Here is a 24383-nt window from a genome sequence, read left to right as displayed (position 1 = left end):
GGACATTGTTGGGGGGGAGGGGGGGAGGGAGAAGGGAGGGAGGTTTTGGTGATGGGGAGCATTAATCAGCTACAATGTATATCGACAAAATAAAATTAAAAAAAAATAAAAAAAAAATTTCAGATACAAAAAAAAAAAAAAAAGTGGACAAGAAGTAAGAATAGCCTTAGCATATGCCATAACCTCGAGTCACTCATTAAGTTTCAGAATTCCCATGGAGAAAAGGAACATTCAGAACATATATTTATCCAAATGAGTACCATCTCCTTGACATTTATTAAATGTCTATTGTATGCTTGATAATATATAATTTATAATATATAATTTATGGCTTGATAATATATAATTTATGGCACTAAGAATGCAGAAATAGCAAAAGAAGGTTCCTTATGATTGGGGCTCAGTCTCACTGGGAGAAAATTATGCAATAATTATTATGAAATGTGATAATAAATATGCAAACAGAAACTTCAGAAGCAGCTCTGGAAAATAGTGATCCGCATCTAACTTTAGTGATGTTGCTTTTGCTTAAAACATTTTCCAAACTGCTTTTTTTGGTATTGACTTCAGACTCTTTGGCAAATTCTTCTGCACCGTTTCTGTGGTAGCAAATGTTCATCTTTTAGAGATGGGCTCAATTTTTGGAAATGATTAAAAGTTATTTAAAGCTGAATCTGGTGAGTGAATCAGGTGTTGATTATGTTTTGGGAATTATAATGATGTAATTAGGGTTTCAGGTCCTGATAGGGACATGATTACAATGTTATCAAGTTATTAAACCAATTTTATTAAATGTCTACTTAGAATTGATCCCACTCCTTGAGCGATATTGCTGACATTGCTGTGTCCTATAGTGCAGTAGCTTTCAAACTTTTGGGACCCAGTCTAATGGGAAATATATGCTACAGTGGAACTATATTTTATATCCCAGTCCCATAGACACACACACACACACATACACACACACACACACACACACACACACACCAGTTGAAACAGAGAAGTCACGAAAAAGTCATACCCTTACATCATAAACACATTCTAGTACTTCCTATTCAGTTATTTTCCATTTTATTTTCCATTTTTTTAATTGCTGGGGTGACATACTAAATTGATTTTCTGTGCCACTAATGAATCAATGTTTTTATAAACATTTTTCTAGGTTTCAAATCTCTCTTTCCTTGTTAATTTTGCTCAATTGTTTTCAAGGAATTTGGGGAAATAGCAGACTCTACTGATTAAAAATTTTTAAACTGAACTATTATTGCCACATAGAAGAAATAGATGGAAACTGCAAAAATTTGGGAATGCTACTATAATTCCAAAGAATTCCTTTCGTTCCAGGTTTTAGCCTGACTCATTAAATAGTGGCTTCTGTGGCAAACTGAAGGAACATGGAACACTCTAATTGGAACTTGAAGTGGAGTACAAATATTTAGGTGCAATGTATTTACCGATGCCAACAGGTAATTATCATGATCTACATACTTACCTTGTTTTTAAAATATGAGTCATTTGCTCACTTTAGCCTTTATTTTTTAAAAATATTGGTGGTTATTTTTGTGTATTTTTAAAGCTCTGCAATTGGGGAAAATGTTACAGAGGTTTTATAAGTCTCAATCTATAATAATAATAATAATAATAATAATAATAACAACAACAACAACAGCCTCTTGTATCCAAACAATCTTATGCTTTTATATTATGATAATGTGATGAAAATAAATAATTTATGTGTGTAAAAGACCTTGTAAATTGTAGGAACAATACACTTTTAGTTGTTTATTCATTCAATAATATATATTGAGTGCCTTACATTGTAGCAGACACTGTACAACACACCAGATTTGATTGAATTGTGTTCAGAAGTGGACTTCTCCTTGGGGAAAGTAATTGCAATTCAGTAAATACAAATTCATTATGAAAAATACTATGAATAAATGACTATGATAAGTAGAACACAGAGGTGTTCAATTTTGACTTAGGGGAAACCATCATGAGGAGCTGTGCCTTAAAGGACAAGTAGGAGTTTCCTAGATGGGGCAAGGAGTGAAACAGGGAACAGAAAGAGGCCCAAAGGCATCAAAAGGACTGGTATGTCCATGAAAGAGTAAGTTTGGTGTTTATGAAGACTATGTTTCTCTTGGGAGAGTGGTAGGAAATAAATGAAAAAGATAGCAGATGTTATCCCAGTTTTAAGAAATTGATTCCATTTTAAGTCAAAAGTACTTATGCCAAAAAAAATTTGGCATAAAAGGCAATTCCCATGGAGAAAAGGAACATCAGAAGCTTTTAGGCAGGGAAGTGACATGATCAGATTTAGCTTTTTGAAAAATAATTCTGACAACAACAAAGAAAATTAATTTATTGGGTCTTACAGCCGCGAGACCATTAGGAATCTTTTAGAACAAAATGAAAACATTTGAGGGTTTATACTGGAGTAGAATAATAATAAAAACAGCAATTAACTACATAGAGCTTTGCATAGGTTACCTGAGCTTTTATTCTTTTTTTGTTTGCTTGTTTCTTTTTTTCTTTGTGTTATTTCATTAAAAAGTCTATAATCAATCTTTGATGTAGCTAGTATGTACCTATTTACCAATGAGGAATCAAAGGCAGGGAAGATCAGGTACCTTGTCTAAAGTCAAACAGCAGGCAGGGGCCCCAGGGTTCCAATGCAAATCCATTTTCTTTTCTTTTTTTTTTTTTTTTTGGTAGCTGGCTGGTACAGGGATCTGAACCCATGATTTTGGTGTTATAAGACTGCACTCCAACCAACTGACCTAACCAGCCAGCCCCAAATCCATTTGCTTTTGGAGTCCGGGTATGTAATTGCCAGAGAAAGGGCTGGATTTGTGAGACTTTTCTGAAAAACACAATAGAGCAAAGAACAGAACATAGTGGCGAGAGCGCAGGATCTGGAGTCAAACTACCTGTATTCAATTTTGTGTAACTGGAGCAACTATTTAAAGCATGGGAAAAGATTTTAAGTATGCTAAGCCTCAGACTCATTCTTTATCTCTAAAACAGAGATAATAACAGCACTCATAAGGCTATTATTAAAGGCTATTATGAAGATTAGGTTCGGTAATATGTATTAAGGACTTAGCAGAGTGCTTAGCTCAAGGGCTAGATAAAAGGCAGCCAAAATATTAATAACAATCATAATAAATACTTATTAATTATTTCTAAAACTCCTGGAGACTTATTGAATGTCAGCAAGGAAAATGATATTATGGTTTCTAATATGAGAGATCGGATGGGTGGTAATGCTGCAGCTGATAGAGGCAGCGGTTGGAAAAGTAAAGGTATCAAGCTTGATTTAGGCATCTGAGCTTCAAATACTGCAGGACATATAGATAAAAACACCCAGAAGATAGTCTAGAAATTGTAAGAGAACTTAGTAGTTAAAAAATTAGGCTGGATGAGATCATCCAGACTGAGTGAGTAGATTGAAAAAGAAGTCCAAGAAATAGGACCTTAGGGAGCAACTTAAAAGCAAGGGAAAGAAAGTGGAAGGTATTTGGCAGTTTTGTCAAGACTTTGCGTGTGTGCTCGCTTAGGCAGCACATGTACTAAAACTGGAACTATACAGAGAAGATGAGCATGGCCCCTGTGCAAGGATGACATGCCAATTCATGAAGTATTCCATATTTTTAAGAGGGAACTAAGAGAGAAAGAAGGAGGGAAAGAAAGGACATAGTGATGCGTTAGACTCGCAGATGGGAGAAAGCATAAGTAGGGTCGCATGGGGGGTTGCAGGGGAGGGAGGTCGGGGATTAATTGGGTGGGGGACATGGAGAATAATCGCAGTTTGTGGTAATGGGCATCCTGATAGTATTGATCTGACCATTTCATCCTGGATGAAGGTGGTGAAGGTCAGCTTTGTACCCCATGAATATGCATAATCAATAAAAAAACAAAAACAAAAAACAACTTTACTTTTATATTTATGTGCCCAGTCCATAAAGAGAGCCAGGTAAAAATGAAAAAGATGTCAGGCAAAAATAGTTGAATTATATTAGGTTTTTCTCCCTGTATTCCAGTCTCCCGTTACCTTAGTGGTGTTCTCCAGCTCCTGCTCCTTGGCTCCAGCTTCCCAGTATAGCTTCTGACACATCACCTCTTTGGCTTCTGTGTCTTTACAGTACTTTGTTTTGACTTCCTTCTCAGATCATGAGCTGAAGTGACTTACTACTCACTGCTTTCTGCTACTGACCTTGCATTCCATGTCATAAAAGCCATGAAAGAAACCCAAAATCAGAAAGAAAAAAGAAAAGATTAGAAATGAACTAGAAAAGAGTGGCTTCAGAGAAGTCAAGGAAGCAAAATATTTCAGGAAGAATAGTCAACATGCCAATACAATAGAATGAGGACTGAAATGGAGATAATTGGATTTGGAACTTAGGAAGCTCCTGGTATCTGAAGGAGAGCAATTTCAATAAAGAAACATGTCTATTAAAAAGAATTAGTTGGGATAAACTTTAAACCCTCTAATTTTCTCCACAAAGCAGAAAGAAGATCACCTTATAGTGGGGAGGTTTTAGCAGGAAATTAAAATGTGTAGTCCACATAGGTGATTTATGTATATTTAATTCTCACAATCACCTTTTGTAGTGGGTATTATAAGGCAACTTGATGAAATGAAGTTAAGTAAACTGCCTAAAGTCATGCAGCTAGTATGAGGCAAATTTAGAATTCAAACCCAGGTCTGTGTCCAAATTCTCTGCTTTTCTTACCGCATTCAAATTTAGAGCAGCCACTGAGGGAAACGTGAAAGTATAGATGCGGTATTAGTAGTGGTAGTATTATAAATATTATCACTTACATATAAGTATATAATGATGACCAATTGATGGTGATGCTGATGAGGAGAGAGGGATGAATGCTTTGCTGCTTAAGATTTAACTGCAACAACGGCTTCTTCTCACTTTATGCCTTAAAACACAGTGCCTATGAGTACCTGCTACCAAGTGATGTTACTTCTACAAATGACTTTTGTTAAAGTTTGCCACAAAGTCATAATCTAAAAATTTCTTAAAAATATTGTAAGCCCCTACTGTAATTAAGACATTAATTTTTATTTATAAAATTATGGATGATATGAAACCACAGACGTTTCGTTTGAACCTTGAATTATATTAAATACAAAAGAATTATACTCTTTGACATTGAAGTTTAGATTCTTTTAACACCCTGCTTCTTGAATTGCAGAAGTCTAAGGAAGTATTACACTTTCTATCAAAAATGTAATGATGAAAAATGACACAATGATAGCTATAAAATTATAGAAAAAATCATGAAGCAGGCAGCATTAATATTTGAAAGGTGATAAAGTATAACCCAGCTATCTGACAGGGAAATAAATCTTTTTACATTATAAAGTTTTTGTATAGAATGGAGGGACTTGTCACTTAAGTATGTGACATTAAAAAAATAGTTTTGTTGAAAATCTTTTAAAAGTACATATATTAAGGAGTATATGTTTATCTCATAAAACAGATGATACTTAACCTGAATTATCTTTTGTGATGATTCCGATAATAGAGTGATTGCCCTCTGGATAGACTGAGGATTATAGGATAAATTCCCCCTACATTAAAATGGCTTCATAAAGCTATGCCTTTTAAATCCTTGTACCTGCTTTTTTATAGGTTTTTCATCTCCTTCCTTGTTAATGCTCATTTCTCTTGGCTGCCCATGTACTTGCACGTACTCACACTCATGCCTGTTGTAACATTAAACCGAACAACTAACCCGTACACATGTAAATAAAGTAAAATTTGCACATGGCTTTGTTTATTACCCACAATGCTCCTCGGCAGGCTCCCATTCCATTTCCACCTGGCATCCCAGACTTGGCTGCTTTTCTTCCTGTTTCTGCCACTTAGACTTGATTGGAGTGTGCCACTCAGATCTCCCTTCAAGAGAGCATACTGTATAGAGTGTAGCTGGTTAGCAGGCTCCAGCTCGCTGCTACACCTCCGCATCTGCGGCATTCATGCTGAGGCCACTCTGTGCTCCCATCCCCACCCCCCAACCCCACTTTGCTCCCAGGCAATGCCTGAATACAGTGGGATACTATATCTGTGCCATTTCTGCCCAACACAAGAATCCTCTGATGGGAAGTCTTTCCTCCGGGACCTCCCAATCACCTGGACAAGAATTTCTCAGAGCTGCACTGCAGCCTGGGGCTCTTCCTACCCCATCTTCTCTCCTTCCCTCTTTCCTTTCACTTGTATCAAACCTACTTTGTGGTTTGAAATCTCTCCCCACCTATTCCTGCTCCTCTTCCCTTTATCTTTCACAGATGTTTTCTCCAAAACATCTTTTGAATATCTAATTTTGGCTTGGTATCTGTTGCTCATACGACATGAACTGACACAGTTGATAAAAAATCATCCAAGAAAGAGGCAGCAAAATTAGGTTTGGGCACTGTTCACTCATGCTTGGCTGGCAAGCAGGACCAGATCCCGAGTGGAATGTGGGGAATGGATAGTCCCTGGCACAAAGTGGTTGCACAGTTGCTGAAGATTTCACTGGTGATGACCTGGGAATACATCCTAGCAGAGGGGAACAGATTTGCTTGTATAAGGATTTAGGCATTTCAAAGCTGTAACCATGAATAGATGCATGAATGGGCAAGTTGGTCTGAGAAGGTATAATTCCCAAGGAATCAGATATCTCAAGAATGAAGGTTTGGGTCATACCACCATGTAAGACACCAGGAACTGCAGAGGTGATAAAAAGAGGAATTTAGAAAGGACAGTGGAGGAGGGAGACAATGAATACCAGTTACAGTTCTGAGATCAGCTGCAGCTTCTAGAGATTCAATTTGTCCTACTTCCTTCTTTGAAGTTTCCTCTCAAGAAGAGAGGTTCACAGGAACCATGGAAGACCTGCACCCTGAACATGTGTGGGAAAATGTATCTGTGTGACACACGAGTGAACCATAGCAGCCAGGCAGGTGTGAAAGTCAGATCTCTCTTCCAAAGAACCTGCTGTGAGGAATGTAATTGACCAACCATGTCCAGCTGCTGCATTTTCTTACCTGACAAGCATTTATGCTGAAGCCAGGCTGGCCTCAGGCTACGCTCAGCCAGTGATGGTGCACAGTGAGGGTACTAGAGCTGGGTCATTTCTTGCCAGTGCTTGACTGCCCTAATGGCTATTCCAAGCCAGGGCACTTGCCATTGCCTGGCTGCAATGCCATCTAGGACTCTTTCTACAAGATCCTCCTTCCTTTCCTCTCTCTTTTCACAGGGTTCAGACCTGCATTTTGTGTCCCTGCCTACTCCTATTCCCTTTCCTCTTCATCCTTCACAGGCATGTCCCTCAATACATTTCCTGCCCATCTCATGCTTTCTTCATGTTTTGCCTCTTGGAGGACCTGAACTGAGACAAATCATTTTTAAAATTTTGATATTTAGAATTCCCTATAAACTTTTATATGTAGTAGTCCACTTTTGCTGCTAAAACAAAATACCTGAGACTAGGTAATTTATAAAGAACAGAAATTTATTTCTCACAGTTCTGGAGTCTGGGAAGCACAAGATCAGGGTGCTGGCATATTCAATGTCTATTGAGGGTTGCTCTCTGTCTCCAAGATGGCACATTCTTGCTATATCCTCACATGGCAGAAAGCAGAAGGGCAAAAAAGGACTAGTTAGTTCTCTTGAACCTTTCAGTATGGATACTAATCCCATTCATAAGAGTAGAGCCTTTATTACTTAATTACTTCCTAAGGACCCCATCTCTTAATACTATCAAATTGGGTTTTAGGTTCCAACATATACATTTGGACGGATACATACATTCAAACCATAGAAATATGTGTTTATTCTTCCATTTCAGACAATTCACCTTAGTTTCGTCCCTTTAATCCTCAGCCCCTGGCACATTTCCAGGCTGTGTTTGTGAATCTAAACTGGAGTCTGGCATTCAAGCACACTTTTAAAGACCATATCCAATTAGTTCAGTCCCGACAACAATCTTATCATTGATTAGTAATGGGTCACAGTCCTTGGACAATTATTGCTTTTGAAGCCAAGCTAACAGGTGCTTCACATTGTCAATGCATAAATTATCTGGTCTCATTTAGAAGACTTTTTAAAAAAACATATTAAACTTCCCTTCACAGATTCTACATTTACATGTCCCTTCTGAGCCAAGTGAGGTGTTGGATTTTCAAGTTAATTCTCCCCACAGCTTTCCAAATATATAGCTGGATATAAATTCTTAGGATTCTCTAGTTAAAATCTGAATTTCTTGTAGAATCATTAGCATTTGAGCTGCCCACTCAAAAGGAGTGTTCCTACAACTCTGTTTTCAGCTCATTTTATATCCCTCCGTTTTCCTGTGTCTCAGCTCTCTGGCCAACCCCTCCACTTTTTTTTGGTTGTAATATTCCATTACCCTTTCTGGTTTTGCACTCAATTGTCCATTTACGGGCAGCACTTTGCTTTTTATTCGCCCAGTAGGAGAAACCCAACCTCTGAAGTTGTGCTATTCCAGAATGCTTTTCACATGAGCACAGATCTTTTTCTTAATATACTTTTCAGCTGGTAAATCTATTTCTAACACAAAAAAATATTCCAAGATAGAGCATGATAAAGAAAACCTCAGTTAACTAGGTTAGCGCTACTTTCATATAAACTGCTTAAAGTTTTTCAGGTGCTATAATTATAGGAAACAATATCTGTGATGCAAATTCACGTTTAAGGCAATTATAAATATTTCACTTACAAAATGCCCATTCATAAAGCTCACCCAAGTTTCCACTGAGTTGAGTCTAACACGGTATAAGCATGTCTATGACTGCTTCATAATGAACACCTCAGAGAATGACATGCCTGAAGGAGTCTGAGGAAATCAGCCCTGCTGTATTGTCCTGCCTTCGGGCAGAACTGTGCATAAATAAACCAGACAGGACAAAAAATTCCCCAGTAAATTCACTCTAGATTTTAACAATGAGCACAGTCAGAAATTTCTTCTTTGAGTATAAAAATCCCTCTCTTGTAGCTCCAACCCATTTTTTTATTATAAGTCTGATATAGAAGTTAAATTTTTTATTTTTTACACAATTAGTGAACATATTTCCCAATATATTTTATATGATATAAATTTTTGTGTAAATGACCATTTTATATTTATATAAAAATACAACTCATTTATTCATTCATTCAGTAAATATGTGTTCATCTCAAACAACCTTTCAGCAATTTTTATAACTTCTACCTTTTGTAAATCACTCCGGGTTCATGGCTCCTTTGACAGGCTCAATATCTTCCAATTATTGTGATCATTTTTAATGCCAAATTTGTTGCCTTTTGCCCAGTGACTGCTTTCTCCTGGCTTCACTCTTTCATTTTTAATACTTCTTTAGGCATTTTCAAAACCATCTTTAGTTTTTAACAAAAACAAGACTTTGGGGCTCTTCTTGCTTTGTCCTCCCCTAAGATCTGGTACCATATGCCTTACAAGGAGCACTGGTTCCTTTACTAAGAGTTTTGTAAGAAGAAAAAGTATGGATATTAGGGGTTTGCCTTATATTTTTTCTCACGACTATTGGAAGTAGTTTGAGCTGAGATCTATAGGGTAAGAAGAAGTTAGCCAGGTGAAGTAGAGGTGCAAGAGGGTTTTAGGCAGGGGGGGAATCTAATAAGGCAAGACAGAAATTAACAAGCGGTAAAATAATGTGTACTAACTGATGTGAAAGAGGATGTAAAGGGACTAGGGAAGTCCCTGAAGAAACATCTTACATTGTCTGGAAATTGAGGAATGTTGAGGAATCTGGAAAGGCTTTCTGCACAAAGTGACTATCGTAGTAGGCATTACTAGTGCTCACTAGTTCTCCTTTCCCTTCCTGAGCATATGGTAGGCTACACTTCCTGGCTCCCTTGTAATTAATCTAGGCCATAGCTAGCTAATAAAGTGTGAGCAGAAGGGATGTGCGTCATTCCTCTGTGGTTCTGCACTCCCTCTCTCTTCCCATGACAAAATGGCCAGAAACATTCCAGATGATGGAACCTCTAACACCCGGATCCTTGAATGACTATGTGGAACAGAACACCTATTTGTCAACCTGCAACAACCTTGGTGTGAGTAAGAAAAAATCTTTTAGATGTTGAGCAGCTATAAGTTGGAGACTGTTGGTTGCTATAGCAAACCTAGCCTATTATGACTAATGCAACCTCATATCTTCCTCATACTCCTTGGGTAAACTTGACCCTTCTTGGGCTGGCATGGCAGGAGAGCAATCAGGCATCAAGATATCAATTTGCAACCCAAGCTAATTCACAAAAGCCATCAGGAAAGTAAGCTTTTCTGTCTCCTAATCCAAGGTTCCTTCCAGGAAGTGAGGCTGGCAAGCAAAACAGTAGGTTAAAAAACACCTAGTCTGTTTGCACTAGTTATGAGCAAATCTGTGGAAGATAAAACAGGACTTCAGTCCCCAGAAAATTTTGGAGACTATTCCATCCCTTATTATAGTTTACTTCATTTGCATGTGGCTCTTCTTACTATGCCATTATTAATATGGAGGGAAGGGGTTGTGAAGCCTGTAACAGAGGGAATGTTGTCTGCAAAACTGAGCCTTAACAGGGCCTCCTGCCTCACATTGTCAAATTCCAAATTCCTAGTTCATCTCAGTTCTTTGGTTGCAAGATGTAAACAATTTATAGTCTATTTATCTTGTCTGTGTCTTTCTTCATTGGCCAAAACACATTCTCATAAACTCTCTAAATTAATACATTATATTTCTATTAATGTAACACAGACATACACATAACACACTGAAAAGTTCCCACGTATACTTAACTACATAATTACCATTTTTAAAATCCTTTGTGGACCCCTGTTATGGATCATTTTATTTGTTTAATACTTACCTTTTTCTCTTTAAAAAGTAAACTCCATGAGGACAAGGACTTTGTCTGTTTTGTGCTCTGCTCCTATCCCCAGAGCTTAACACTGGTCCTGGCACATAGTAGGTATGCAATATGTAATGGATGAATGAATGGCTTATTTTATAAGGATCACTGTAGTTGCAATGAAAAGAGTAGATTGGAATTCATTGAGACTAGAAGCAGAGAGTCCAGATGGAGACCACTGCAGTTCCTCAAATAAGGGAGGAAGATGACTCAGACTAACACATTCACAATGGGTGATGGAGAGAAATGAAAAGATCTGAGACATACTTAGAAGAGAGAGTACATAGGACATGGTGATTGATTGTAATGTTAGGAGCTATGCAGTGGCAAAAGTCAAAATTTCCACCTTGGGTAATGAAGTGAGAAAGGGAACCCTGAGGAGGAACAGATTTAGGAGGGCACATTTAGGTGATGATGAGTCTAGTTGGTACAGATTCCCATGAGCTATCTAAGTATCAATGCCCAGTAGGCAATTGTGTATATCTGTTCTGTAACTCAGAACACAGCATAGTGGGATGTGCCTGAAAACAGGTTTGGGGAAAAGCATAGCCAGAGAAATGTGCAGCCATATTAAGTAGAAAAAAGCAATTTATAAGATGAGGGCCTAGGCTAAAACCCTAGGACTTACCCATTTTTAAGTTTGTTTTTCTTTGTTTGTTTGTTTCTGAGGAATCAAAGCTCATTTACTGAGTTAGTTGGACATGGTAAGATGGTAGAATACACTCAGAAAGTAAGTTCATTCTTCTCCTGTTATTGCTTTCAGACCATTCCACCAGGGACAATATCTTGAGCAAATTCGATTAATTTTTGTTAATGTCTTCAAATAGTCCCATTTTCATATACTAAAACATTCAGACCAATCTAAATTAAAACTTTCATTTCACATTCAGTCCAAGCTTTCTTCCTTCCTTCAGCCTGAGCCTGACACAGGCTCCCAGTCATGGAGTGGAGAAGTGTTATTGTTAGTTCTTTCACTATTTTGGTCTGTATATTCCCCCATTCCTTCTCTAGCTCTTAGTTCCCTCCAGGTTGTGGTAGGAGGTGGCATAAGAGAAAATGTGGCAGAATCATTTCTTTTGTAGTTGGCCGTCAAATGGTCTCTGCCACAACAGATGTTAAAATGGTCTTCCTCTTGTGGGGGGCTGTGTAAGCTCTCTAAGGACATTTACTTATCCCTCATCTTCCCCCACATTTCTGGGAACATTTATAGTGCACTCTTCCTTGACTCAGAAAATCCATAATCAAACTGACCTCCTACAATTCCCCCAACCTCCATCTCTTTTTTTCTGATGGGGTAACTAGCCCCTACATAGCTCACATCTTGGGTAGGATCCTTACAAGATCATGCTGCTTTCCCATATTAGTCAGGATAGGCTGGATTATGCTACAACAGCTCCTAAATGTCAGTAGGAATTTTCTCTGATTCATGCTGCATGTCCACAGCAGGTTAGCAGCAAGGCTCTGCTTATATTCTTTCAGGGACCCAGGATGATAGAGAATCCCTCTAGGCTCATGCTACTACGATCACCATGGCAGGTGGAAAGAAACATGGTGAATCCCGCACTGACTCTTCAAGCCTGAACCCAGAAGTGATACCTGTCTTTCTGCCCACGTTTCATGGGCCAAAGCTGGTCACATACCCAAGCCTAATTTGAAAAAGGGTGAGAAAGTATAATCCACATGCCTAGATGGAGAGAAGAACTAGGATATTTTAAAACAGCCCCGATGAGTACCATATCCCCACGTGGTCCAGGAGACCTCAAGGAAGCACTCTAAACACTGGTAACATAGACTGCCCCTGCTGTCCCTCCCCATCTTCCCTCCCTCCGCTGACAGAGTCTTTCTAGCCATCTTCTGTCTTTATCACATAGACTCTTAAATTCTCCGAAGGCCAGCTCAGGCTCTCTAAAATCTTATGTTTGGTTCTCATAAGAGCCTGAAGGTGGGCCAAGGAGTTTTGGCATTTCAGCAAGCATCCACCTGGGAGTAAGAGGCCAGGGTTCATTTGTGGGCAGCGCCAACCCTAAATTTCTCTGAGTGTTCATTTGCTGCCTCTCTTGCTTGGCTTGAGGTGGGGTGGCAAGCCCCTTACCTCCTCCATGTGAGGAGACAAAAAGGCCGCAGCATTCCCTACATGGCCAGCAACTTTTTTTCAAGAAATCCTCTAGTGAATCCCTATGTGAGCTAAGGGGTGCAGGACAAGATCTGTGTACCCTCAGCAAGTTACGCTTCTCTTTTCAATACGGGAGTACCTGTCATTTGTTTTTACCTTCTGGTTTCAGCTTAAGTTTGAGACATCAGGGCCAGTTCCACTTAGCATTTTATTGCATCTCTAAATGGACTAGGGACAATCTACCAAAGAAATAAAAAGAACATCAGGAGACAATGTGATCTTGGGAGCCAAGGAGAGTGTTGAGAAAAGAAAGAAGTGTTCTGACCATTTTAAATCTATTGACAAGCTAAGAAAGGTAAGGGCAGAAGCATGCCCATTGAATTTTGGGGAAAATATAATTACCTGGCCAAAGAGGGCTTTAGTAGAAGGGTGGGAACGAGTTACATCACTGTGGGCTGAGGAGTGAGAGAGAGGTGGAGGTGGGGAAGCCATCCTACGAGCACACATCAAGCAGTGTGGTTGTGAAGGGAAGAGATGACAAAGCGCTACTTGAGGGGCATACGGGGGTTAGAGTTTTTAAACAAAGACTTGGTCATGTCTCAGGGCTGGTAAAAAAGGAACTAGTTGAGAATAAGAGATTAAATGGATGATGAAGTGGTTTTCAATCAATAATTTTTTCATCTCTAAAAGGAAAACAAACCCACATAACCGATGTAGAAATTCACTGCAGAGATGCTGAAAGGCAATGAAATGCTGGTATTGGTGTGGGGGAGTGGGGCAGTGGGGTGAGAAGAAGAAGAAAAACAAGTAGAATTGGAATATTGTCTCTGTGTGAATAATAATGACGCTTGGACGATTGTGGTTTTTCATTCAACAGAATAGATACATTCATAGGGCTCTAAAATTTTAGAAACATCTCTGTGTCCTCATGTGAATACTTTTCTCTTCTCTTGGTGGTGACCAAGAGGCTTAACCTTCTCCCCTGGTGCTATTTACAAGTTCATTAAAGTGCATTTTATTTATTTCATTGCTTATGATAGGAAAAACCCTAACGGTACCCGTTAGCATTTATAAGGAACTAATCTGCTAAGTGCTTTTTGTCTTTGAACTCCCACTCAGGTAGGTACCTCCCTGCAACAACAACCATCTCTCCCTTCCAGATATGTAAATCTTTTGATTTCTCTACATTTTAAATTATTCAATTTGGGACTTTTGTGGTTGTTGCTGAAACCAGCTTCCTATGGTATGTGTAAAAAGATGAGTTTCCACACCTTCATTTCAAACTTGTTTCCAAATCTAATTATGTGGATTGCTAAATTTGATCTGGAAATGTTCATAGATTGTGATTTAAAAGGAGGTCAACTATTTCCATCTCCTTCTCTTACATGCCTCCTCCCTGCCCCTCCATCACCAAACATGTAGTACTGTGCCTGGAAATAGTAAGAGTTCAAGCAATGTCAGATGAAAGGATAAATGAAAAGGTGGATGGAGGAGTAAAGGAATATTATATAGGTGGCACATGATATAGACTGTCTCACTCATTCTGATCCACTTGAACAGTGAGCAATCAAGGCTGAAAAGCTCAAGGCTACATGTTTTTGACTTCCTTACAGATCATTTTCCATATACAACATCCCTTCCACCAAGTACATGTACATATGCAAAAATTGGAAGATGGAAGTGACTGTTGTGAGATGGAAGGTATGTGTCTGCCAATTCCCTCTGGAGGACATTGATTTTTTCTGTAGCAGTGGTAGCCGAGGTTCCAGTATCTGGTCATTAACTCTGTTGGCATTTGGAAGTTTATGATGAGCCTTGAAAACCTAAGAAAGAGAGTGTCTCAAAAACAACAAATCAGCTGTCCAGCAGTAACGTTGATAGGTCAGTTCTGCAGTGTTGTTCGGAGAGTCATTTGTGGAAGCTCAACTATACCCCCTCCTCCAGTCCTTCAAAACACTGGATAAGCAAGGAAGTCATTAGTGCTGTTTACCAAACATATTTCTGTTTTTCTGTTTTCTGGGCACATGATAAGATCGCTCTATCCTGTCCCCTTGGAGTTGGGTTTGGCTATGTGACGTGCTTGAACCAATGAAATAAGAACATAAGTGAGCTTTCTGCATGCAAGCTTTAAGAGATAGTGCACAATTCATCAGTTCTTTCCTTCTACCATGGCTAATGACAATGTTCCAGAAAATAGTTGCTCCTAATGTTTAGAAGAAGGATGCCACAGAATGGAATCCCTAATCAACCCACAATGTGCACATAGCAGGTGTGAGAAATAAACCTTTATTGTTTTATAAAAATGAGATTTGGGGGCTGTTGGTTACTGCAGTAGAGCCTACGTAGGCCATTCTGTTGAAGAAGGTCATCCCTTTCTTCTCAAACTAGAGTAAATATTTTTGTTGTTGTTTGTTTGTTTGTTTGTCTGTTTGTCTTTTTCATGACCGGCACTCAGCCAGTGAGTGCACCGGCCATTCCTATATAGGATCCGAACCCACGGCGGGAGCGTCGCTGCGCTCCCAGCACTGCACTCTCCCGAGTGCGCCATGGGCTCGGCCCTAGAGTAAATTTTGTTGTCTGCAGTTGAGCCCTGAGTAATCATTTCTGGGAATATGACAATGACATATAGTTTAAAAATTAACCACTGTTAAACTTAATAAGATCATTACTAATCCTTAAATGAGGGAAACCATCTTTTTCTTCTTTCTTTTTCCCCGTAGTGCATGTAGCCTAGCAGCAGGGCCGCTGTATTGCACACCTCCTGGGGGCACCATTCACAATGTAGTGGTGCCCTGAGGAGGCTACACTGTGAATGACGTTCCTGGATTTTGGCAATGCCATGGGCCAGCCAAGCAGAGTGCTAGAGGCATAGCAGGAAAATTACCTTGTTTGGTTTGTCTTATAACAAGGAAATTAGGAAGTAAACAAAACCAATAACTATAGCATAATGCTTTACTGAATTATTAACTAAATGATTGTAATGACAATGAGACCCTGAGATGGAGGGATGATTATTTGGAACCACCAACATTTTTGTTAAAATGCTCAACGTAATTCTGATTTTTTATTCTGAGGTTTTAAACCTCAAATCCATCATGTAACAGAAGACAGATGGTGTACTTGTTAGGATTAGCTCCAGCTATCTGTGACAGAAAAGTCCTAAATAACAGTGACTTATACAAGACAGAAATTTATTTCTCTGTTACACAGAAGTTCAATAGGAGATAGCCCAGTTCAGGAAAGCTTCTTGAAGTTGTCAGGGACCCAGGCTGTTATCATCCACCACATGTGCCTTCCATGTAATAGTCCAAAATGACTGCTCAAGTCAAGCTACCATGTCCATATTCCAGGAAGCAAGAAAGAAAAAGGAGGAAGAAGAGCATGTTCCTTCCTTTCAGGGTTCACACTGTACTTCTGATTGTATTTTATTGGCCAGAACTTAGTCACACGATTATACTCTTAGTTGCAAGTGGGAAATAAAGTCTTTATTTTGGATCGCGCTGTGTCTAACTAAAAGTTGAGGTTTATAGTACTAAAGAAGAAAGAGAATAGATTTGAGGGATAGTCAGCAATCTGTCTCACAGACGGTCAGTATAGTGGGTTGAGCAGTGTCTTCCCAAAATTTGTGTGCACCATAAACCTTAAATGTGACCTTATTTGGAAATAAGGTCTTTGTAGATAGACTTAGTTAAGGATCTTGAGATGAAGTCATCCTGGATTTATAGTGGGCCCTAAATCCAATGGTTGGTGTCTTTACAAGAAGAGAGGACACAAAGACACAGAGTCGAAGGCCATGTGAAAACAGAAGCAGAAACTGGAGTTATGTTGCCACAAGCCAAAGAACACCAGGAGCTACCAGAAGCTGGAAAAGGCAATGAAGGATTATTCCCTAGGGCTTTCACAGGGAGTGTGGCCCTGCTGCCAGCTTCATTTCAGACTTCTGGCCCCCAGAACTGTGAGAGAATAAAGTCCTACTGTGTCAAGTCACCGGGTTTGCGGTAATTTGTTACAACAGCCCTGGAAACTAACATAGTTAGCTAATATTGCTCGTGGCTGTTACTAAATGGAGGGCTAACATAGCATAGCTATCATAATAATATTAGTACTTCATTTTGATTATATTTCCTATAGTAATCGAAAGGCAGGTTGGGTTTTACTTTGCTAGGATATTCGTGGTTCAGAATTTGGTCTCTCGCTGTTCTTATCATAGAACCATGATTTTCAGCTACACACAGAAGAAAATGGAGATATAATGTGGACAATTTATGTATACTTAGCCCCTTCTATGTGGCAAGAACCTAACATTTTCTCACCTAATCCTTACAGTTATCTTATATGGTTAGTATAAAACCCATTTAACAGATGAGGAAACAGGATGAAAGAGGTTAAGTATATGTTTAGCCAAGTGCAGAGTCAATGCTTATAGCCAGGTCTGTCTGACTCTCAAGGTCAAACTCTTTCCCACAGAGGTGATTAGGATGGGGAATAACTGACTCTCCCACCTACCTAACAGATCGCTTTGTGCCAGAGCCAATAAATTTGCACAGAGGATGAAGCTTTCCAGTGAGTATGTGTTCACTTCCAGGCATGACTTGCCCATTTCAAAGCAATTCAATTCAAGTAAACTCAACAAATCTCTATGTGCTGAGCACTGAAAGTTGTATAATGATATGTAAGACAATCCTTTTTCCCAAATTGCTTACAATCTTAGCAGTGGTTAGGGACTAGGAATCTATAATAGGACTATATGAATGTCTTTGAACACTGGCTGTTATACATGGTTACACATCAGAATCAGTTGGGCATACTTTTAGAAATCCAGATTCTTAGGCTCTACCCTACCCTGCAGAATCAGAATATTTGAGAGTGGGCCCCAGGACTCTGCATTTTAAAAAAGCTCTCCAGGTGATTCTTACCTAGCCAGCCCAGTCCCAGTTTAAGGAATAAATACTTTCCTTATATAATACCTTAAATATTAGTGATAGAGAAAGACAGTAGCTATATATGGTAATAATGTTATAATTTTTCTTAATAGGAGGTATACTACTTATATCTGAGAAGCTCAAATGTAGGAGCACTATTTAAACAATTTCTATGTACACTTAACAGTGCCTCATCTGAAGAAGGAATAGCACTTCTTATTCCTCTGATAAATATGACAATAGATTACAAGGAGGCCATATAATCTTATCTACATGCCATTAAAACTATCGAGCAATAACCTAGCTCTATGACATCTAGATATTTCACCAAGTATTGAGGTAATGGAGTTTCTCACTTTGAACCTACTCTGTGCAAATTCAGAATTTGGGGAAGCACAAAAAAATGTACATCAACTGCTATCTCCCTTGGATTTGCTGTAGCTAAAGAAGTCTGAATGGCAAAGTTTTTTTTTTTTTTTTTTTTTTTTGTCTTATTCGTGACCGGCACTCAGCCAGTGAGTGCACCGGCCATTCCCATATAGGATCCGAACCCGCGGCGGGAGAGTCGCCGCGCTCCCAGCGCTGCACTCTCCCGAGTGCGCCACGGGCTCGGCCCTGAATGGCAAAGTTTTAATCAGACTTGAGGTCCTTGCCTATTACAATGATATCTATTCACAATAAATTCATTGCATTCTTAGCTCTCATTTGAATCATGTGTAACTTCGTCACCCTTCAGGAACTTAGATTACTTTTCTTTAAAATTCTTTCCACTTAGCATTGAATGGAATTCTCTAAGATGCACTCTATTTAATAGGGACAACAGCTGCTGAACAGGCATACTGACAAACATTTAAATTTTTAATTATTATGGAAGATAAACACAGAAGGAAGGGTTATATAAAATCTCCCACTAGTGTAGCAAAAAAAAAAAAAAAAAAAAAAAAAATCCAAACAGTATTGGAAAGACCAATTTAACCAATTAAACCAATTTCTATTTTGTAGAAATAAGTTTTGCCAGGCACATTGCACCACTTTTTTCTCATAGCCAAAAAATTCTTCCAAGGTATATATATTCAATTAGTCATTATACAATATATATTCAATTTAGTACTATTATTAACAAAAATACTGGGTTTCTCTTAAAAGTACATTTTCCCATTAATGTGAAAATTATTAAAACAAGAATTTGATTTGGGAAAATAATTTATTGAAGGAAATATATGATTAATAGGTGAATGCTGGGGAAAATGGTTTTTTCCTCTACCGTTGAAAAGAAGCAGAGAAATGTTAAAATGTTAAAACAAATCTTAACTAATTTGATCTTTTAAAATTCCATGAATGAAAAACAAAATTCTGGATAATCTTTTAATATATTGGGTATGATGCCAAAAGGAGGCCATCTGCACCTTCAGCAAACAGTAGTCATGATATATCTAGTGTCTGGAATCACGTAGGAGCTTTATTCCCTGAATGTGTATGTTTCTGAGAGTTGTGGGGAGTAGTGGGGAAGACCACAGACTCTGGTTCCAGACTGTCTGGGTTCAAATATTGACTTTGCCTCTCAGAAGCTGTGTGGCACTGGACATGATTTATTACCTCTCTGTGCCTTAGCTTCCTCCCCTATTATGAGGAAAATGATCACACCCAACTCATAGGACTGTTGTGAAAATTAAATGATGTACTTACTTGTACACGTGACACCCTTAGAACAGTGTCTGGGACAGAGTGAGCCCTCATTAATCTTAGCTGTTATTAGTGTACTAATTTATTTGGGGGTCATTATCTCTTACCTAGTGTACCAGAAGAACAGGGTCAGCATCTAATTGATGAACTGCTAAGGGGCCTGTATAAAATGTGCCCTTTAGTAACAGTGTAATTCAACAGTAAATGTGTACTATAAGCTGGCACCATGCTAGATACCTGGAATATGTCAATGAACAAAAATAAAAATAAAATAAGCTCTGCCCTCATGGAGCTTACATTCCAATAGGGGCTAATGGAAAATGAATAATAAACAAGTAAATTATGTAGTATGTTAGAAGATAAGTGCTTGGTAAAAAAAAGAGTAGGATATAGGGAATTATAAGTTCAGGAAGAGGGGACAGGATGCACTGAAGTGACATTTGAGCAAAGACATGAAAGAGATAAGAGGAGTTGACATTGCAGGAGGAAAAGTGTTCAGCAGGGGTACCAGCTCTTGTCTTCATTTCCAGTCACTGTCAATCAGTAATGACTTTAAATGTCTGTAAGCTAATGACTCCCAAATTTATATTACCTCTCGCTCCTCTCTGGACTTCTATATCCAATTGTCTTTTCATCACGGCCTTTTCATCTTGGTTGATGGTAACTTCATCCTTCCAGTTGTTCAGCCAAGACTTCGACATTATCCTTGACTCTTCTCTTTCACGTTTCACATCCAATTTGTCAGGAAAGTCTGTTGACTCAACCTTTAAAATGTATCCACGCTCTGATCGCTTCTTGCCCTCTTCATTGCTACCATTCCAGTTTGAGTGCCCATCATCTCTTGCCTGGATTATTACAGCAGTTGTCCCGAAGAGCTCCCTTCTTCCACCCTTGTTGTCTAAGATAGATTCGCAACATAGGATCCATTCCCTTAAAAATCTAATTACGATTGGGTCACTGCTCTGCTCAAAACCCTCTAGTGGCTCTCCATCTCACTCAGAGTAAAAGCCAAAGTCCTTAAAATGAACCACAAGACCCAACACACACTGCCCTTCCCCCACCTCCTAATTCTTGCCTCTTTAACCTTGTCAGCCTTCTCCACCTCATTCACTTTGTTCCAGCCACACTGTTGTAGCCTGGCTGGTTCTTGAACAGCCACACAGGATCCCATCTAAGGCCTTTCATTAGCTCTACCTTCTGCCCGGAAGACTCTTCCCTCAGATACCCCTGTGGCCTTTATCTCCTTCAAGTCTTTGATCAAATCTCATGTCCTCAACAAGGTCAAGCCTGACCACCCTGTTTCTGTGATTTTTTTTTCCCTTAGCACTCACCATGTTTTCATATCTGTGTACTTTATGGGTCTTCCCCCTCATTTATTTTCTCTCTTCTCCACTGGAATATAAGCTCCACAAGGACTGGGATCTTTGTTTTTTCACTATCATATCCATGTACCTAGTGCAGTGCCTGGCACATGGTATGCTCCACAAATATGTGCTAAATGAGTGAGTGCCACTCTCTTTTATGTATGACATTTCTATGAGAAACTTTTCTCAGTTTTGTATTAGAAATCTTTTTAGTAGTGTATTTACTAATATTTCTCTTGATTTTAATGATTCTGCTGTAACATGTGAGTTTAGTACTCCCTTAAAACGTATCCAGGGTTTTGTATTTATTCAGGTACGGTGAGGCCAACAGATCAGGAAATGACTGCTGTTGAAAAGATTGTTATTCACAGTTCCCAAGAGGAGGGGCATGCTGAGCCATGCAGGGCCACATGGGGAAGCACCAGGGTTGTCAGGAGGCAGAAGGAGTTAGGGAAAAACATGGGCTCCATCAATTAGCAGCCTGACAGTGCAATTTGAAGGTAGTCAATTACACAATTTACAGAGCTTTTTAAAATGCCTATTTAAATTTATTAGGTCAGACAACTTCTTAAAGACTTCACACGGTTACAACATTCAGTAATGCTGTTAAAGCAAGTGGTTTCTCAACTTTGAAACATGTACTCCCATTTCTAAAGTAAGATTTTGGAATTGTTAGAAACATGAAAAATTTGACCCGGTTTCATCATTTTAAAAATACCCCAAACGTTTACAAGTTACCCTATTTATATACCATACATATTTTGTCCCATTGCCTTGGGAGAAAAGACTCCATTGAAGTGACTCTGCACTTTCTCTAACTCACCCTGATGTTTAAAATAGAGAATGGCCTGGCAGCAAGTTGTGCTTTATGGCTGCTCTTGAATGCCCAGCACAGGAATAACAAATTGTATAAAGTGCCATTTGATTACCTTTATATGTCAATTTGCATTCTTTTGCTTTGATGAGAAATGTTCTGTATTTTCCAAATGAAGCTTTTTGCCCCTAAGCAATTAAGGAGAGATTTTTCAGCTACTCCTAGCCTTTAATTACAAGTGAATTTGAGTGCTAATGAGATTACAGTGGAATTTACTAAGAGCTGACATTTCCCAGACTATATTGAGTACTTTTTCTATAAGAGGGAGCAGGGAGGGGCTCAGAAATGATGTTTTCACTAACCCTGATGCATTTTTACTAATTATTAAATAGGAATGTAGGGCAACTAAGAGTAAAGGCTTATAGCAAAACACCATTCTTCCAGGCTATCTAACCCAGTGCCATATGCCTGAAATTGGGCTAGGTGATAGAAACCTGAACTGAGAAATGCAGCCCTTGTCCTCACAGATTAATATCATTTTGAAGCTCTCTCAGTGAGCTAGGCTTCTCTCCTTATGCTCCCAAAGACATTTGTATTAACAGACCTCTTAGTTTCAAGAAACAAAAAAATTAGCTTGATTCAGATTAAGCAAAAAAGAGAAATTTCTTATAAGGCATATGGATATCTCCTGTAATTTAAGGTGGTGCTTGAGGGCCTCAAGAAGAATGAGAAGTGGGTATGGGACATATGGCATGGGACTCCAGCAGCACCTTGTTGCTGTCTCTACTCTCTTTAAATCTCTGCAGATCAGCAACATTTTTTTCTCCTCTGAAAACTACTTTACTCCTTAGGCCACAAGCCCAAAAAAGATCATTCTCCAGCTGTTAAGTTTATAGCTCTTTCATTCAAAAGGACACCTGATATGTGGAATCATTTTAATCTCCAGATTTTCAGGAAATACAATCTGATTGGCCTAGCTTGGGTCAGATGGCCACCTGTGGACCAATTGGCTGTAGCCAAGGGGACAGGGTCATTTTGTACACTCATGGGTCCTGGAGTCACCTCCCTGACCTTGTGGATTTAGGGTGGGTGTTGGGGACACCTTCCAGACCCAATATATGTCCAAATTAATATAGCAAAATAACTTTTTTTTTAACTAAGAAAGTAATAATCAATGTCAAAAGCTTCAAAGATAAAGAAATAGAGAAAAAATTTAAAACATTTATAAAATTAAAAATTTGTAACTTTTACAACTTTCAAAAATCCACTGTTAACATTTGCATAAGCATTTCACTCTTTTCTCTATGCAAACTAATCTATATATTTTTAAATATTGTACATTTTTTTTGTTTTTTACAAAACTTACATTTTGTACATTTTCCCATGTAATTATATATTCTTTAAAATAAATTTTAAATGACTGTAAGGTATTCCATTGTGTAATAATTTCTTTAATCAATCCTGCATGGTTTTCTTATTTTTGATTTTTTACTATTGAAAACAATGAGATAATATGATAATTAATATCCTTGTAAATAAATCTTGATGTACTTCTGTAGTAATTATTTTTAGTCATTAAAAAGGGGACCAAAACATAAGGTTTTAGGGATACTGTAGTCTCAGGGCAGTACAGTAAAAGCTTGTGAACAACTAGGCTTACTATGACTCATGATTGGCATTCTTTTTTTTTTCGTGACCGGCACTCAACCAGTGAGTGCACCAGTCATTCCTATATAGGATCCGAACCCGCGGCGGGAGCGTCGCCGCACTCCTAGCGCAGCACGCTACCGAGTGCGCCATGGGCTCGGCCCATGATTGGCATTCTTAAACAGACAAGAGGAATGCAGAATTTTAGGCTAATATTCATCATCTACCAAGTCACCTCTTTTTCATCCTCCACTGGTAAACTGTTTCTCATTTTTTCCAGTCCTCTCACCTTTCCCCTGAGGCCTTTAAATATACCCATACCTCGGGCCGAGCCCGTGGCACACTCGGTAGAGTGCTGCGCTGGGAGCGCAGCAACGCTCCCGCCGCGGGTTCGGATCCTATATAGGAATGACCGGTGCACTCACTGGCTGAGTGCCGGTCACGGAAAAAAAAAAAAAAAAAACCGACAAAAAATATACCCATACCTCTATACTTCCATCACACCTGCATGCGGCACTATCCTTCTTGGAACAGTTATGACATCGTGTTATAATTGTTTGTGTGAGCTTGTGAGTTCCTGGAGGGCAAGGGCTGTGTATTCTTGTTTCTTTATATATCCAATATCTAGCACAGTGTTTGGTACACAGAATCAATTCATCAGTAAATCAATAAGTCAATGAATGGATAAGTAAATAAATGACTTGATCAATTGCCCAACTTCCAAACTAAACACACAAATATTTTCTGTAGGCTTTTCTTGAATACCTCCAATGTTCTAGCCTGGGAGAAAATATGATGGAGTTAATTCATGATATATTCATTTGCTTATCCAATAGACATCTATCCGTTGTCCATTACATGCTAGACACTTTGATAGTTGCTGGGGACTCACTTCTTTAGTGATTCTTA

At 38.8% G+C, this 24383-nt stretch overlaps 1 protein-coding gene and 1 non-coding gene across 2 annotated transcripts in view; one reads left to right on the top strand and one right to left on the bottom strand.

Moving 5' to 3' along the window:
* RAVER2 (ribonucleoprotein, PTB binding 2) overlaps positions 1-24383 on the bottom strand; it is a 139936-nt gene that overhangs the window by 106598 nt on the left and 8955 nt on the right. The window contains exon 2 of the mRNA XM_063105767.1: positions 20242-20547. Within this exon, the coding sequence (XP_062961837.1) occupies positions 20242-20547 (306 nt within the window). The remainder of the gene's footprint in view (positions 1-20241; positions 20548-24383) is intronic.
* On the top strand, positions 3552-3658 carry LOC134385301 (U6 spliceosomal RNA). Its single transcript, XR_010024294.1, has one exon. It is a non-coding gene; the product is annotated as a U6 spliceosomal RNA (small nuclear RNA).

The sequence above is a fragment of the Cynocephalus volans genome, chromosome 8, assembly GCF_027409185.1.
Source record: "Cynocephalus volans isolate mCynVol1 chromosome 8, mCynVol1.pri, whole genome shotgun sequence".
NCBI lineage: Eukaryota > Metazoa > Chordata > Mammalia > Dermoptera > Cynocephalidae > Cynocephalus > Cynocephalus volans.
This window is presented reverse-complemented; position numbering and strand designations above follow the sequence as displayed.